A 12,580-nucleotide genomic window follows, 5' to 3' on the forward strand; every position below is an offset into this window, starting at 1 on the left:
TTTGGCCATGTGTGAACCATAATAACAGAAAGTTATTCTCAGATATAAAATACTTGGGGAATTCCTGTCTGACGTGGGTACACAACGGTCTGAGGAGGCATGGTCCTGTGCCAGGAGGAATGCTACCCTAGAGGGATCTAGTTCTGAGTATAGGAGGTGCTATAAGAAAATGCTGCACTACAAGAATTAGTAGGTTTTGAATAGTGGCAATGAAGGGGCAGAAAAGGATTACTGTGTTGGGCAAACAAGTCAAATAAGGGCATTGTGGACTACAAGGACGTGAGCTTCAGGGTTAGATGCTGGACATGGATTTCAGAATTAGCTTTGCTTCCTGAGCATATATTGTATCTCCAGCCTTGGATCAGGAAAAAGTGAGGGGTTTGGGTAGCTGCGGTTCAGCAGGAAAACATTAAATAAATTACTTCAAAAGCATCAGAGTTCCAAGATGAGATATCAAAGGTAAAACCCGGACTTAATTCAAGGAAGAGTCTTGGGAAACAAGGACACCTACTGTTGTTGAACAGCTGTGTAGTTGGCAAACCAGTTTCATTATATGTAGACAGGCTTAAGAGATAATCTTCTGCTTGAATAGTGATGAAGATAAATCTCCTGGCCAATGAATTTAACCTTTCAGGTAAACAACCTGTATTGGAATATGATGCACCTGAAACTCGGGGGAATTTGGTCCACTGCGTTTCTGGAGAGTGCTCTTTCCAAGCCTGTCCTTAAAGACAGCCAAGGCTTGTAATCAAGAAAAGTTCTTTGGCTGGACAGTATGATCAAGAAGTCAAGGTAGCATTGTCTATAGTGCTCATATCCTCTAAACATTTATAGGAATATCAGCAGAGATTTCCTCAGTGGAGCATTCAGAGGCAGGAATCCCTCCAGGACCAGCATCCACTTAAATGTGTGTATCTAGAATAAAGACTTCCACACCTGGATAGTCACCTGAAGATCCCTGGCAGTAGAGAAACAGACACTTTCAGGGCATGATTCATCTGACCTATTTAGAGTTTACTGTAGGCTGAGATGTGTCATGCACTGCAACTGCCCATTTCTCCCTATTAAATATAGAAGGAAGATAGAGTGATTCTGTAAAAGTCTGAATCCCACTGCTAAAGCCTGCCTCTGTTGCTGAGGAAAATGTGTCTACTTCAGGGGTTCATGACTCTGGGGGTTAGGTCTTCAAAACCAGATTAAAAAGGGCACAGCTAGGAAAGGCTACCATTTGATATCAATAGGTTTTAACATTCTGGGCTTTCTTTCAGCTTATTTTCTAGGTGCAGGATGAAATTTCTAACAAAATCGGGGAATTCCTGAGCCAGAGGCAAGACAAAGGTACTTGTGAGGAGTAAGCTAGGCATGTATAAAGCAGACTTCTATCTCTTAGAGCTGGGGAGGCAATGCATCTGCAGAGGATGTTCCCCTGTCCCTGTCACAAGGTGAGACTGCCTCCTATAATTTCATTTTGTGATTCCTCATCTGGGACTGAGTAAAATTCCTGAAATAGCTGGAGAGATGAAAAGCTGTGTGTCCAGCAGGCACATGAGACCTGTTGATATTATATCACTGTATTGGCAGTTACTACAAAAGTTCACCCAAATATTGGTATTTACCCCAAAAGTTTGGGAGAAAGCCTATGACACATGAGTGGGGTATGATAACTGGTAGTAAAGGTTCAGGGAGAGAGAAGCCATTAAGAGGTACCTCTGACAAGAACAGATCCCCAAGAATGTTGCCTATGTAGATGACAAATAAAAGCACAAGGGGCTGAAGAGAGAAGGTGCTTTTTAAATGCTTTATGTTGGCACCCTGAATAGGAGGTCCTGAATTTCCTTCACAACTTCCCACAATTAGAAATGTTACTATAACCTGAAGGCTCCATTTGGAATGAGGGAAACGTCATAAGAAGCAGGGACCCAGCCAAAGAGCTGGAGTAGTTGAGTCACTAAGTGGAAGAAATGCTTGGAAGGACAAGTGGGGCTGGCTCATGGCAAGTTCTCAGAAATCTGCTGAGTGCCAGTGGTCAGAGGAAGAGTGTAGCCATCACCTCTGGCTTATGTGAAAGTACAGCCTAACTCAAAAGACCAATGAACTCCAGGAGAGATTCACAGTGGACAGGATTGGATAATTCCAAATCTGGATGATTTTAGGTTTTCAAAGTGTTAGCATAAACTATGGCAAAATAAAGCAAGCCTTAGTCTTCAGTTTGCATTGATAGAAATGAACTAAAGAACAACCACTCCTTTACTTTCCTCTCTCCCCTTTTCTCTCTAATTCTTGGATGAAATGGTCAAGTGAAAAATGTATCTAGTGAAAGTTAAGGCAGCAACATACCATGTGAAAAAAAACATGCAACAGAGAAAAGAACATAATCAAGTGTTTTTAGTATGAATTCTCACTAATGAAAATGTTCATATATCTAAAAAAGATAATCCCTAAAGAAAACCCTGAAGAAAATTCTGCTGAAAGTACATATAAACTTTTGCTGCATTATCAGTTCAGGCTGACTCAAGGCCAAGGTAGAAAGTAGAACTCATACAACATTTAACTCCTGAGGACTAAGCTGTATAGGATAGATAAGCTTCAATAAAGGCAATGGGAACATTTTACTGACTTCAGCTTCAGGACTTAAGTTGTAATGTGAGTTCACCTTAAATGAATGTGAAAACTGTAACAGTCAACAGCCAGTACTGCAAGCACAGAACACATGTGATCTGCTCCATGTAATAAGCACTTCTGCTTTGGGAAGGTGGCTGTAAACTGCATTAACTAGAGATTTAGAGAAGGTGCCAAAAAGATTTAGATTAGTTTATGCTAACACTTTCAAAACATAAATACGTCAGACTGTGGACTTTTTTGACATTCTCTGTAAATAGAAGGGTAACTATTAGCTCTTACATTGATCCAGATGTTGCCAAGCCATAAGGCAATATCTTTGACTTTAACTTCAGAAAACTAACTCCAAATGGTGCCTTTGTCTTAGCTGGACACTGACAGGATGAAGAAGCAAGGTTATCTGAATCTGACGAAAAGGATAAAGAAATGAATGTCAACTTACTGGTGGTGGTGCAGCTTAAAATGTCTCTTGTTCTATGTGGTTGCTGTGGGAACCAGTGTGGAAGTACCATAGAAACCTGCAGAAACCTTATGTAAGAGAATCCTTTATGCCCTGTGACCAAATCTGTGGTTTGTTGAAAGGAGAGGGATCGAGAGGAGATGCAGAAAATATCTCTGTGCTTCTGGTAATGAATTCAGAACATCTTGCTGGCTATCAAAGGCTGTTCAGCCACAGAAAATAATCAGCAAGGGTGCATGGTCTTATCCAAAGCTAGAGGAGAGAGAGAAGAGTGGAAAAGATATTAATCAAAGGAATATGCATAGCTTCTGTTCAAGACTAAATCATGAAATCAAACTTGAAAGGGGTCATGAAAACCTCCAGATGATGGCAGAGTGGCTTTGCGACAAACTCATCAATATATTTTCTCATGACAGGCTGGAGAGTGACAAGGAATTTTATCAGCATCAAGAGATGATTTCATAAGCAGGGGACAAGAGAGTCATTTATTTTGAAAGCAGGCTGTTTTAGTGTTCTGTAAGAAAAGCTAGCAGGTCTTTTATAACAATTGGCCTGTTTTCCACTTGCTTAGTCTTAAAAATAGTAAATATCAGGTTTTTTTATAACAGATAGAAGCTCTCCAAGTACTTGCAGAACATCAGTAAACAAAAGAAGATAAAAAGAAACTAGAGACTTCTTACCACAATCACTACACTTATCTAGTATTATCTCTAGTATCAGTATTTTTAATGGACCAAAAGAAAAAAAAAGAATGCCCCCGTACACTTGATTTGCAAATGGAAGATGAGGTTTACCAAGCTATTCTATGAAGAATGTTGTCCTTACCTCCATTTACAGCCACAGTAAGGACCATCAGGATTTCTCAGTCCTAAATCGATCAGTCAGAAACAATTAATATTTGACCTTCTGGGTCTCCACTAGTTTGACTGTTTATTTCTTCTCATGCCTCCTATCTATGCCACTGTGAGGAGAGGCCTGTTCAGACATCATCAGTAGCTTTGGAACTGAGTTACTATATCCTGCTTATGCTATCAACAACAAACACAACCATACATGCACTATTTTTCCCTTGGAGAAACAGGCCATGCAATGATCTGTGACCTCAGTCTGAGTGAGGCACTAGTATGGCCATGACAAGTAGCCATGCACCATAAATGACTTCTACCCCGAGCAACAAATTACAGAGCTTTCCTTCTCCAGGTCACTGTATGGCATATGGCTTAGATGGATAAGGAATCAAAATTCATGTCCATCTCCCACTTGAAATGACCACAATCCCATCACGATGTCTGATACACATCTGTGGTAGGTTGCCCATGTGAATGGGGGAGAGTAAATAACAGGAGTAGCAGTTAACTCACGAAGTCAACTTAAGTTGACTTGCAATGTTGCTATAGTTAAGTTTCCAGATGATTTCCGATCCTTTTAACTAGTGTGCTGGAGATGTGTCTTGTGTAGTTGTTTTACTGCTTATTGTAAAGAAGGATTCTGAATACCATAAGCACATCATGGCCAATATATCCTTACTATTTGCATTGTTTCTTAAACTAGGGGAAAATTGGCAACTGCTTTTCAGATTTTTACTATATTTGCACTTTCCACCTGTTGAACCTACATAATCAAAAAGACAAGTATTCTTCCATAGCAAAATATGTGTGTGCAAACAGGTATGCAGAAAAGCTGCTGGGTGAGCTGAGGAGAAATGCTTTTTGAGAACTAGATATTTATTTGATATAAACTTAACTTGAATGAATACCACTTAACAAAACCAGCAAAACTGAATATTAGAGACAGCTTTGGGATCCCTGTCCTTGGTGTTTCATTGGTAAACACACTATTTGCATTTGCAATTAGAAGGTGTCCAGGTGTCCAGGTAAATGGATAGAGGTAGCATCAACAAGCCGCCCTGCTTAGCTGGCTGCAGGCAGACTCAGAAGAGTGGTGGATAACATAAGTTGAGGCAGTGGCAGGAGATTTTTGCCCTAGAGAGGAGGCAGCTGCTGTGGAGCCCTGACAGCCAGAGAACTCCCTTGGACTGTAGCAGAGGGGAGTTGTGTTCCTTTCAGTCATTACTTTTACTGCTCTCCTCCAAAAATACTAGCTATTGTTACTACCCCATACGTGATGAGAAGAGAGAGCTCTTGTAGCACACTGCAAACAAACATAACAGAGGGCTACCAGGAATTCTGTGATTAATACCTCTGGCCATCAGATAGAAGCAGATTATGGGTCAAGAGGCTGAATTACGTGCTTTATTTTTATTAGCTGTCTGGGGAGGCCACTGAAACCCCACACCTTTGAAACTTTGTGGGGATATGAAAAATGACATGCTGTAGCCTGCCCCTAGAACAGTGATTGCTCTGGTGAGGAGGTTCCAGGAAGACACCTCAGGCAATATCCAATCGATAACCATTAGATCTTGGGGCCCTCATTTAATTCTTTTTTTTATCAGAAAGATGGTAGGTGCAGCTAACTTTTCTTTCCCGCTTCCTTGGTCTTCCCCCTTTCTCAAAATACAGAAGTGTGCTAATTTTCTTGAGCACAAGGTGGCAGGATTAAGCTTTACTTTAAAAAAGCGCAGACCACAGTTTGAAACAGGTAAGACAGAAATGCTGTCATTTTTCCAGGAATGCAAAAACAGCTGTGATCAAGTAGCTAGATAAACCTGTAAATAGGTGGAATACTGAAAATAACCATAGCCAGGCTAGGATATTAAGACAGTGCCTTGTTTTCGGAGAAAATTCTGAAAAGAGCTGTGTGGAAGCTGATTTTTATCATTGAGGGAAAAGATGTAGGAGCTTAGGGAGGAGAGACAGGTACACCTCAGAATAGTTATTAGCCCAGTAGATGTTGGCAATGCAAGTCCAAATGCTTGCTCTGGGTCTGGTGAAACCATGTTTCTCTCTGACCACAGTTCTAGTCTGAATGCCAGAAAATCTTCTTGTGGAAAGTTTAATTGAAATCAGGACACCTCTCTGGGAAAAAAAAGGTTTCTCATAAAATCAGGAGTTCCCATGAACTCCTGATCCAAGCTCTCCCTCCTCTAAGAGCTAAGAACCCCCAAACCGCAAGGAAAATGTAAGCAGTTTATTCCTAAGCAGCTTTGCTGTGGGTGCGTAGGACGACTGCTCATTCTGTACTCACTCCTTTGGCAGGTACAGGACACTCCAGTGCACACACAGATCAGGTGGCCCTTACCTTTCCACAGACTCTGCGATACAGTTCTCTATCCTGACACCTAAATAACAGTACTCTCATAGAGATTCCTTGAGCTTTCTGCTCTTCTCGCTTTTTCAGAAACCCACTTTTGCAACTTTTCAGATATTTACTGTAACTTCCATGCTATGATACAAATTTTTTTTATGTATGGTATATGAGTGAAAGCTTCAGAGTGATCAAACTCAATTTCAAGACAGCAATTTCAAGAAAACGCTTCCATTATTTCACCATCTGCAGGTTTTGCTTCTAATATATTAGGATGAATGTGCTCTAATAACTTTATCTCTGGCAGTTAAATAATGGGTAAAGAAATGTGTATTGCAAGGGAACAGAATCTCTGGGAGGTGATTTGTTTGTTTTCCCCTACCCAAGGCAAAATCAGCTCTACTTCACCTGGCGAGATGTTCATCTCACCTGCACTCAAAAGCCGCTATTGCTCCAGATTCAAGTGCTCTCCAAGGTGATCTATTTGTCATGCTTACCTGTCCTTATCATACAAAAGTTTTCACCATGTTTAACATGAATCTTCCTTGCTGCAAATCAAGTCCATTATTTCTTGTCCTTTCTGGTAGACAGGGAAAAAATTTTTTACCTGTCCTTTCACACAGCCTTTTACATATTTCATGAGTGTTGTTGCACCTCCCTTCAATCTTCTGTACACTGAACAAAGCCATTTCTTTCAATCTTGGCTCAGAGCTCTCATTTTCTAGACCCCGAGCACACTCCATAGTTTTGTTGTACTTTCACATCTTTCACATGTTCTAGTTTTACCACCTTGAGGCTGATGTTTGTTATTGTGACATTGCCAGAAGGCTACTTGTCTCTAGCGGGTTAGTTGTGGCTCCCCTTTAAGTAATAGTTCCCAGGAAGTATTGAAGCAATTCTTTCCTACTTTGTTTAACCTTTGAGGAAAAAAAAAAAAAAAAAAAGAATGGTGTTACCATAACATTTATAAACCATTTATAAAAGTAACACTCAGTGAGGCAGCAATAAAGTCACAGTTCTTCACAGCAATTCTTTGTATTTTGTAAATCAAGAATTAAAAGACTACAAGTGTATAGTTGTGCCTATTCAAAAAGCTACTGTTTCCCTCAGTACAGGAGGCCAGCAATGGCATTTCTTGTTGAAGCTTTCATTTTGTCCTCCTTGTTGGGCTTAGCATTCCATAACTGCAGGTTATTATTCCCCCAATCTATTTGGACAAAATGCTAAATTTAGGGGGAAATACACTTTAAACAGAACTTGGCATTTTACCAGTGTGTTTCCACACCCAGTCATTTTTGGCATTGTCACCGTGCAACTTACATGAGGAAGGTCCAATCCTTTTACAAAATGATTACCACAGAACTCATCAATGCTCTTGTGAAAAAAGTTTCTTAGTGATGTGGAAAATCCAGACAGACATTTTCTGTAACAGGTGATAAGACCACTTTTCAGTGTCTGCTATAGTATTATTTAACACTTATCTGCAGCTTGACATGTTCAAAGTCTTACAGTACCTTACTCTTCCAACACTTTTGAATTATCTAATTAGCTGGTTGGATCTGTGTGGTTTTACCTGAAACTTCCTTGACATTTCTAGAATTGAAGAAAACGGAGACATAAAATGTCTGTGAATTAATAAGGTCCTGTATGTGCCTACACAGGTGTATACCAATGTGAGCTTATCATCATAAAATCACTAGGAGTATTACGATGAGCATTTATTGCCTTAAAGAGCTGATGTCTTTGTGCTCATCAAAGAGAGAGGGGGGGAATTAAGCATATTTATCAAAGTTGTAAATAGATTGGCTGGAGAACAATAATTCAGGTATTGCAGCAACTTTCTGGGTTTTGAACATTTATTTCTGTCCTGCCTTAGAGACCTTTTCCAAGGCTTTTGGAAAATGGAATCATGTTGCAGTTTATGCTGTTAATCTTTCTGGCTCTCTTTTTCTCTTAAACACTTTCCCCCAAATCCTTTAAAAATCCCAACTTATTTTGCATCTAGAAGATTGTCCGGTAAAATTTAAACATCACTGGTTATACTCTTATATTTCTGTTTAGAGAAAAATGATATTTTAATTTAAAAACTTTTACTGCTTTTTTCCCCCAGTATTGCATTACTTGTAGACAAAATGTCTTTGTTCTTGAATAATAATTTTTATGGTCTTTTCATGTTCTTATGCTGCATCATACCACTTTGTTATTCCTCAGGACTCCCATGATATTCCTCGTGTTTTATTTAGAAATGACATAATGCAGAACTTGGCAAGAAGGAGGCATATTCTGGGTAGAAGAAAAGTATCTATATAACAGTTTCGCTTAAATTTAAAAGAAATTTGATTTAAATAGGATAACATGATTGACAATGTTTTCAGTTATGTCTTTTTACCTAATCTTCAATCATTCCTTTCCAGGGAGGCATAAATCAGGGTCATGGCTAGGTATGGCTGTGACTTTGTTGGCAAGACGTACTTCGAAAGCAAAAGCAACGCTGCCTGTGAGTACGTCGAGCCTGTGAACGTGCCCATGTCCCAGCCCGGTGCCTCCGTGACTGCCGCAGCGCGGACGGGCGGTGCCAGCCGCACCGGCGGCCACGCGCGGAGCCGCAGCGCGGGGGCCCGGCGCGGAGGTGCAGGGCGGCGGTGCGCCGCGCGGGGGCGCCTGCGGAGCGCGCCGCGCCGCGCACTGCGGGCACCGCGCCGCGCCGCGCGCTGCCCGGGCGGGCGCTGCGGGGGGACGAGCACCCGCGGCGCGGGGCCGCTCGGGGAGGCGCAAGGCGGAACGGGCGCCGCGCTGCCGGCCGCCCCCGCGGGCAGCGGCGGCCCCGGCCGGACCCGCCGGTGAGGGGCGGCTCGGCCCGCTGCGCCGCGGGGGCGGGCGCTGCCGCTGCCGCTGCCGCTGCCCGGCGCGTGTGCTGCGCCGCGGCTGGGGCGCAGCCTGCCGATTGGTATCTCCTGGCAGGCTCCCTCCTCCCGCCGCCCCCCGCCCTCCTCCTCCCCCCTCGTTGCTTTTGTCTTGTGTTGTTTTTTTTTTTTTTTTTGGATTTCAGGCTCATTTCGTGGAGTTTCTGCCCCTCTCTGCGTCAGCCCCACGTCACGTTGCCGGCAGCTCCCGAGCTTGGGCTAGAGCGGGAGCCGGCGCTGCTTTATTATCAGCTGGAGGAAGGAGGAGACGGTGCGTAGGGCGGCGAGCACGGCGCCCCGAGCCCCGCCGCCGCCGCCGCGGGCTGCGCCCTCCCCTCCCTCTCTCCCCTCCCATCCCATCCCGTCCCATCCCGTCCCGTCCCGTCCCGTCCCGTCCCGTCCCGTCCCCTCCCGCGGGCCGCGGAGCCCCCGCAGGTAGGAGCGCCGCTCCGCTCCGCGCCCCGCTGCCACCTGCCCCCGCGCCCCGCCGCCGCCGCGGGCAGGGGCCGCCGCGGGCAGGTGCCCCTCGCTCACCGCCTCTCTCCGTCTGTCCCGCAGCAGCGCCCGTCCCCGCCGCCCCGCCGAGCCCCGGGCGGCCGCGGCTGCGGCTGCGGCTGCGGCGCGGCGCGGCGCGCCCATGTGAGTCCCGGCCACCCTCCCGCCCGCCGCGGAAGGCTGCGCACCGTCGGCGGCGGCAGCGGCCGCAGGAGGAGGCGGCGGCGGCCGTCGGGCAGCGCCGGAGCGAGCGGGGGCGGCATGGTGTCCTGGCGGCGGCGGCGGCCGGCGCCCGGCCTGGCCCGGCTCTGGGGCTTGTGCTGCCTAGTGCTGGGCTGCTGGCGCGGCTCGCTCGCCTGCCCCGCGTCCTGCCGCTGCAGCTCCTGGCGGATCTGGTGCGCGGAGCCGGCGCCGGGCATCGCCTCCTTCCCCGTGCCGCAGCGGAGCGCCGACGGCGACAATGTCACCGAGATGTGAGTACGGCCCGGCCGCCTCCGCCCGCCGGGGCCGGGGGCGGCGGGGACGGAGCCGGGGGGCACCGCGGCCGGGGCCGGGGGCGGCGGGGACGGAGCCGGGGGGCACCGCGGCCGGGGCCGGGGGCGGCGGGGACGGATCCGCGGGGCGCGGGGGCGGCGGGCGGAGGAGAAGTTGCCCGCGCTGCGGTGCACTTGCTCGGCGGGCAGATGTGCTGGCTGGCAGCCTGAAAGGCCGGCGTGATTCAATTTGGGCTCGGCTTCCCAGAGATACAATTTCGAGAGCATTTCGGTGATAAATCTTAATTGCCCGCGGTGCGATTTCCTGGGCACGGGGAGGAGGATGAGGCGGCGCGGCGGGGAGGTCGGCCCGGAGTTTGCTCGCGGGCCGGCGGGTACCGCGCGGAAACAGCCGCGGACGGCGGGAGCGCGCAGCTGCTCCGCTCCACCGCCTCGTACGCGCCACCCAAACCTCGGCTCTGCGTCGGCAGCAAATTGGGAAGGATTTTTTTTCCCCACTTTCTCTCCCTCCGTTTACTCCCACAAACGGAGAGCTTTGGTGGGCAGCTTTCCCCCCTCTCGCATCTCACCACTTATGTATCTCTTTCTTTTTAAAGAAAGAGAAAAGAATGCAGCACATCCCGGTGAAAGGGAGAGCGAACCAGCTCCCCTTCCCTGGCCATCAGCGTGCGAGCCGGCTTTGCTCTCCGTAAGGTGGCTGGAAGGAGCAAATACCGAGCCTACAGAGGAATTAGCGTTGCGCTGTCTCTCAGCGAGCGCTGGAGCATTAGGGATCCCTTATTAATAGTGAGGAAGGTGCAAGAAGTTGTATTTTTTCGTCCTACCCATGTGTCATCTCCATCCTTGTTTGCCTGCAGCCAGTTTCGGTGAGGGTGTGCTATAGCTTTTTGCGTCCAGTCCTGCATCCTCTAACAGCTCTGTACCCTGTGACAGCGACATATTTTTGCCTGAGAAGAGCTGCAAAGATTCTTGCTGAGCAAAAATTTTGCATACTGGATTTGTAGATGACAGATATGGGGGAAAAAGCCTTCTAAAGCTGTTTTGTCCATCTCCATCTTCCCCAGCCCCTGCTGTTTCTGGATTGTTTCCCACAACATTTTTAATGTTAAAGGTACCAGAATATTTTTCCCCAAATCTCTGCAGATTTCTCAGTGTTTCCCTTCTCTTTCTTTCTCCTCTTCTTCAGTTTCCTTTAGAAACAATGTAAAAATGCCATAAAATTTGGTGTGGCTTTAGATTAATGCTAGCCTTTGGGCTACCTTTCTGCAGTTTGTTGTAGTCAGTTTGCTGCATTTCCTCATGGATGTGTAATATGTGGGAAGAAGCTGGAGACGTTCATTTCTACTACTCCTATACGGCCTACCTTCAGCAGATTTTTAGGACCTAAGAGAATGAGACAATCTTTCTGAGTTGTTACAGCAGTTATCGTTTCAGATGTTTGTTTAATATTCTGTGGATTGCTTCATTAAAAAAAAATTGCTTCGAGCCATGCATCACTGCTCATTTTTATAGGCTTTGCTAGCCTTATTATCCAGTACTTTCAATTTGGAGGTAACTCAGCAATTTCCCCTTAGAATTTAAACTCCGTTTAAAAGGCCAGGGAAAAAATGCATGCATAAATATGTATGCCATCCATGATCAACTTAAAACATGTCTAGTCATTTTGCCTTGATACTTTCAATTTTTATTCTTTTCTGTATTTTTTTCAGCATCACTGTCTATCTTTACAGTCCTTTCCAATTTTTACTGTATCATTCTGTGACACTGCATGTTGTTGTGTCTGGTGGTCTAAAAATAATTTTGAGTCATGGATTTCTCAGGAGATGCTATTGCACATATTTAAGATGGTCTTTTTTAACATACTTCAACATAAAACATGAACAGCCCTTTAATTAGTTTGTAGGCATAAATTAAAAATTGGCCTCCTGTGGCTGTTGTGTTATTTCATTGTGGGAAGTCATCAGACAATAAATATGTAAGGAAGCTGTTCTGATATGGTAGATACAGAATGTGAAAATGCATTTTTTTTCAACACTGCACATCTTTCTTTATTTTAAGTAAGAAACCAGTCTGAGAGGCTGTAGCATTGCATTTTATTTAGGAAGCTTCAGGACTGATTTTTCTTTTATGTGCTCTGTAGTTGCAGAAGCACAATTTCATTGATCTCTGGTGGAATTACTCGGGGTATAAATGAGAGTGAGAAGAGTGTAAGACACTTAATTTCTAGTAATCTATTCCTGCATATGTCCTGAATGCTTTTTGAGACTGACACTTCATTTATTGCTTCTGCCCTGCTCTTGATTGGAGTGGATCCTGCAGTCCTAGGCACAACTTCCAATGACTCCCTGGGAATTTGGCCAAGACATTCACCTGAGAAGAAGGCCATCTGCACTAGGCGTTTGCCG

At 45.5% G+C, this 12,580-nt stretch overlaps 1 protein-coding gene across 4 annotated transcripts in view; it reads left to right on the plus strand.

Moving 5' to 3' along the window:
* The first annotated feature begins 9,938 nt into the window (after window positions 1–9,938).
* NTRK2 (neurotrophic receptor tyrosine kinase 2) overlaps window positions 9,939–12,580 on the plus strand; it is a 198,632-nt gene continuing 195,990 nt past the window's right edge. For all 4 annotated transcript variants that reach the window (XM_067315695.1, XM_067315697.1, XM_067315696.1 and 1 more), the window contains exon 1: window positions 9,939–10,154. In XM_067315695.1, the coding sequence (XP_067171796.1) occupies window positions 9,943–10,154 (212 nt within the window). In that variant the 5' untranslated portion in view covers window positions 9,939–9,942. The remainder of the gene's footprint in view (window positions 10,155–12,580) is intronic.

Source organism: Apteryx mantelli, chromosome Z, assembly GCF_036417845.1.
Source record: "Apteryx mantelli isolate bAptMan1 chromosome Z, bAptMan1.hap1, whole genome shotgun sequence".
In the NCBI taxonomy this organism is placed as follows: domain Eukaryota; kingdom Metazoa; phylum Chordata; class Aves; order Apterygiformes; family Apterygidae; genus Apteryx; species Apteryx mantelli.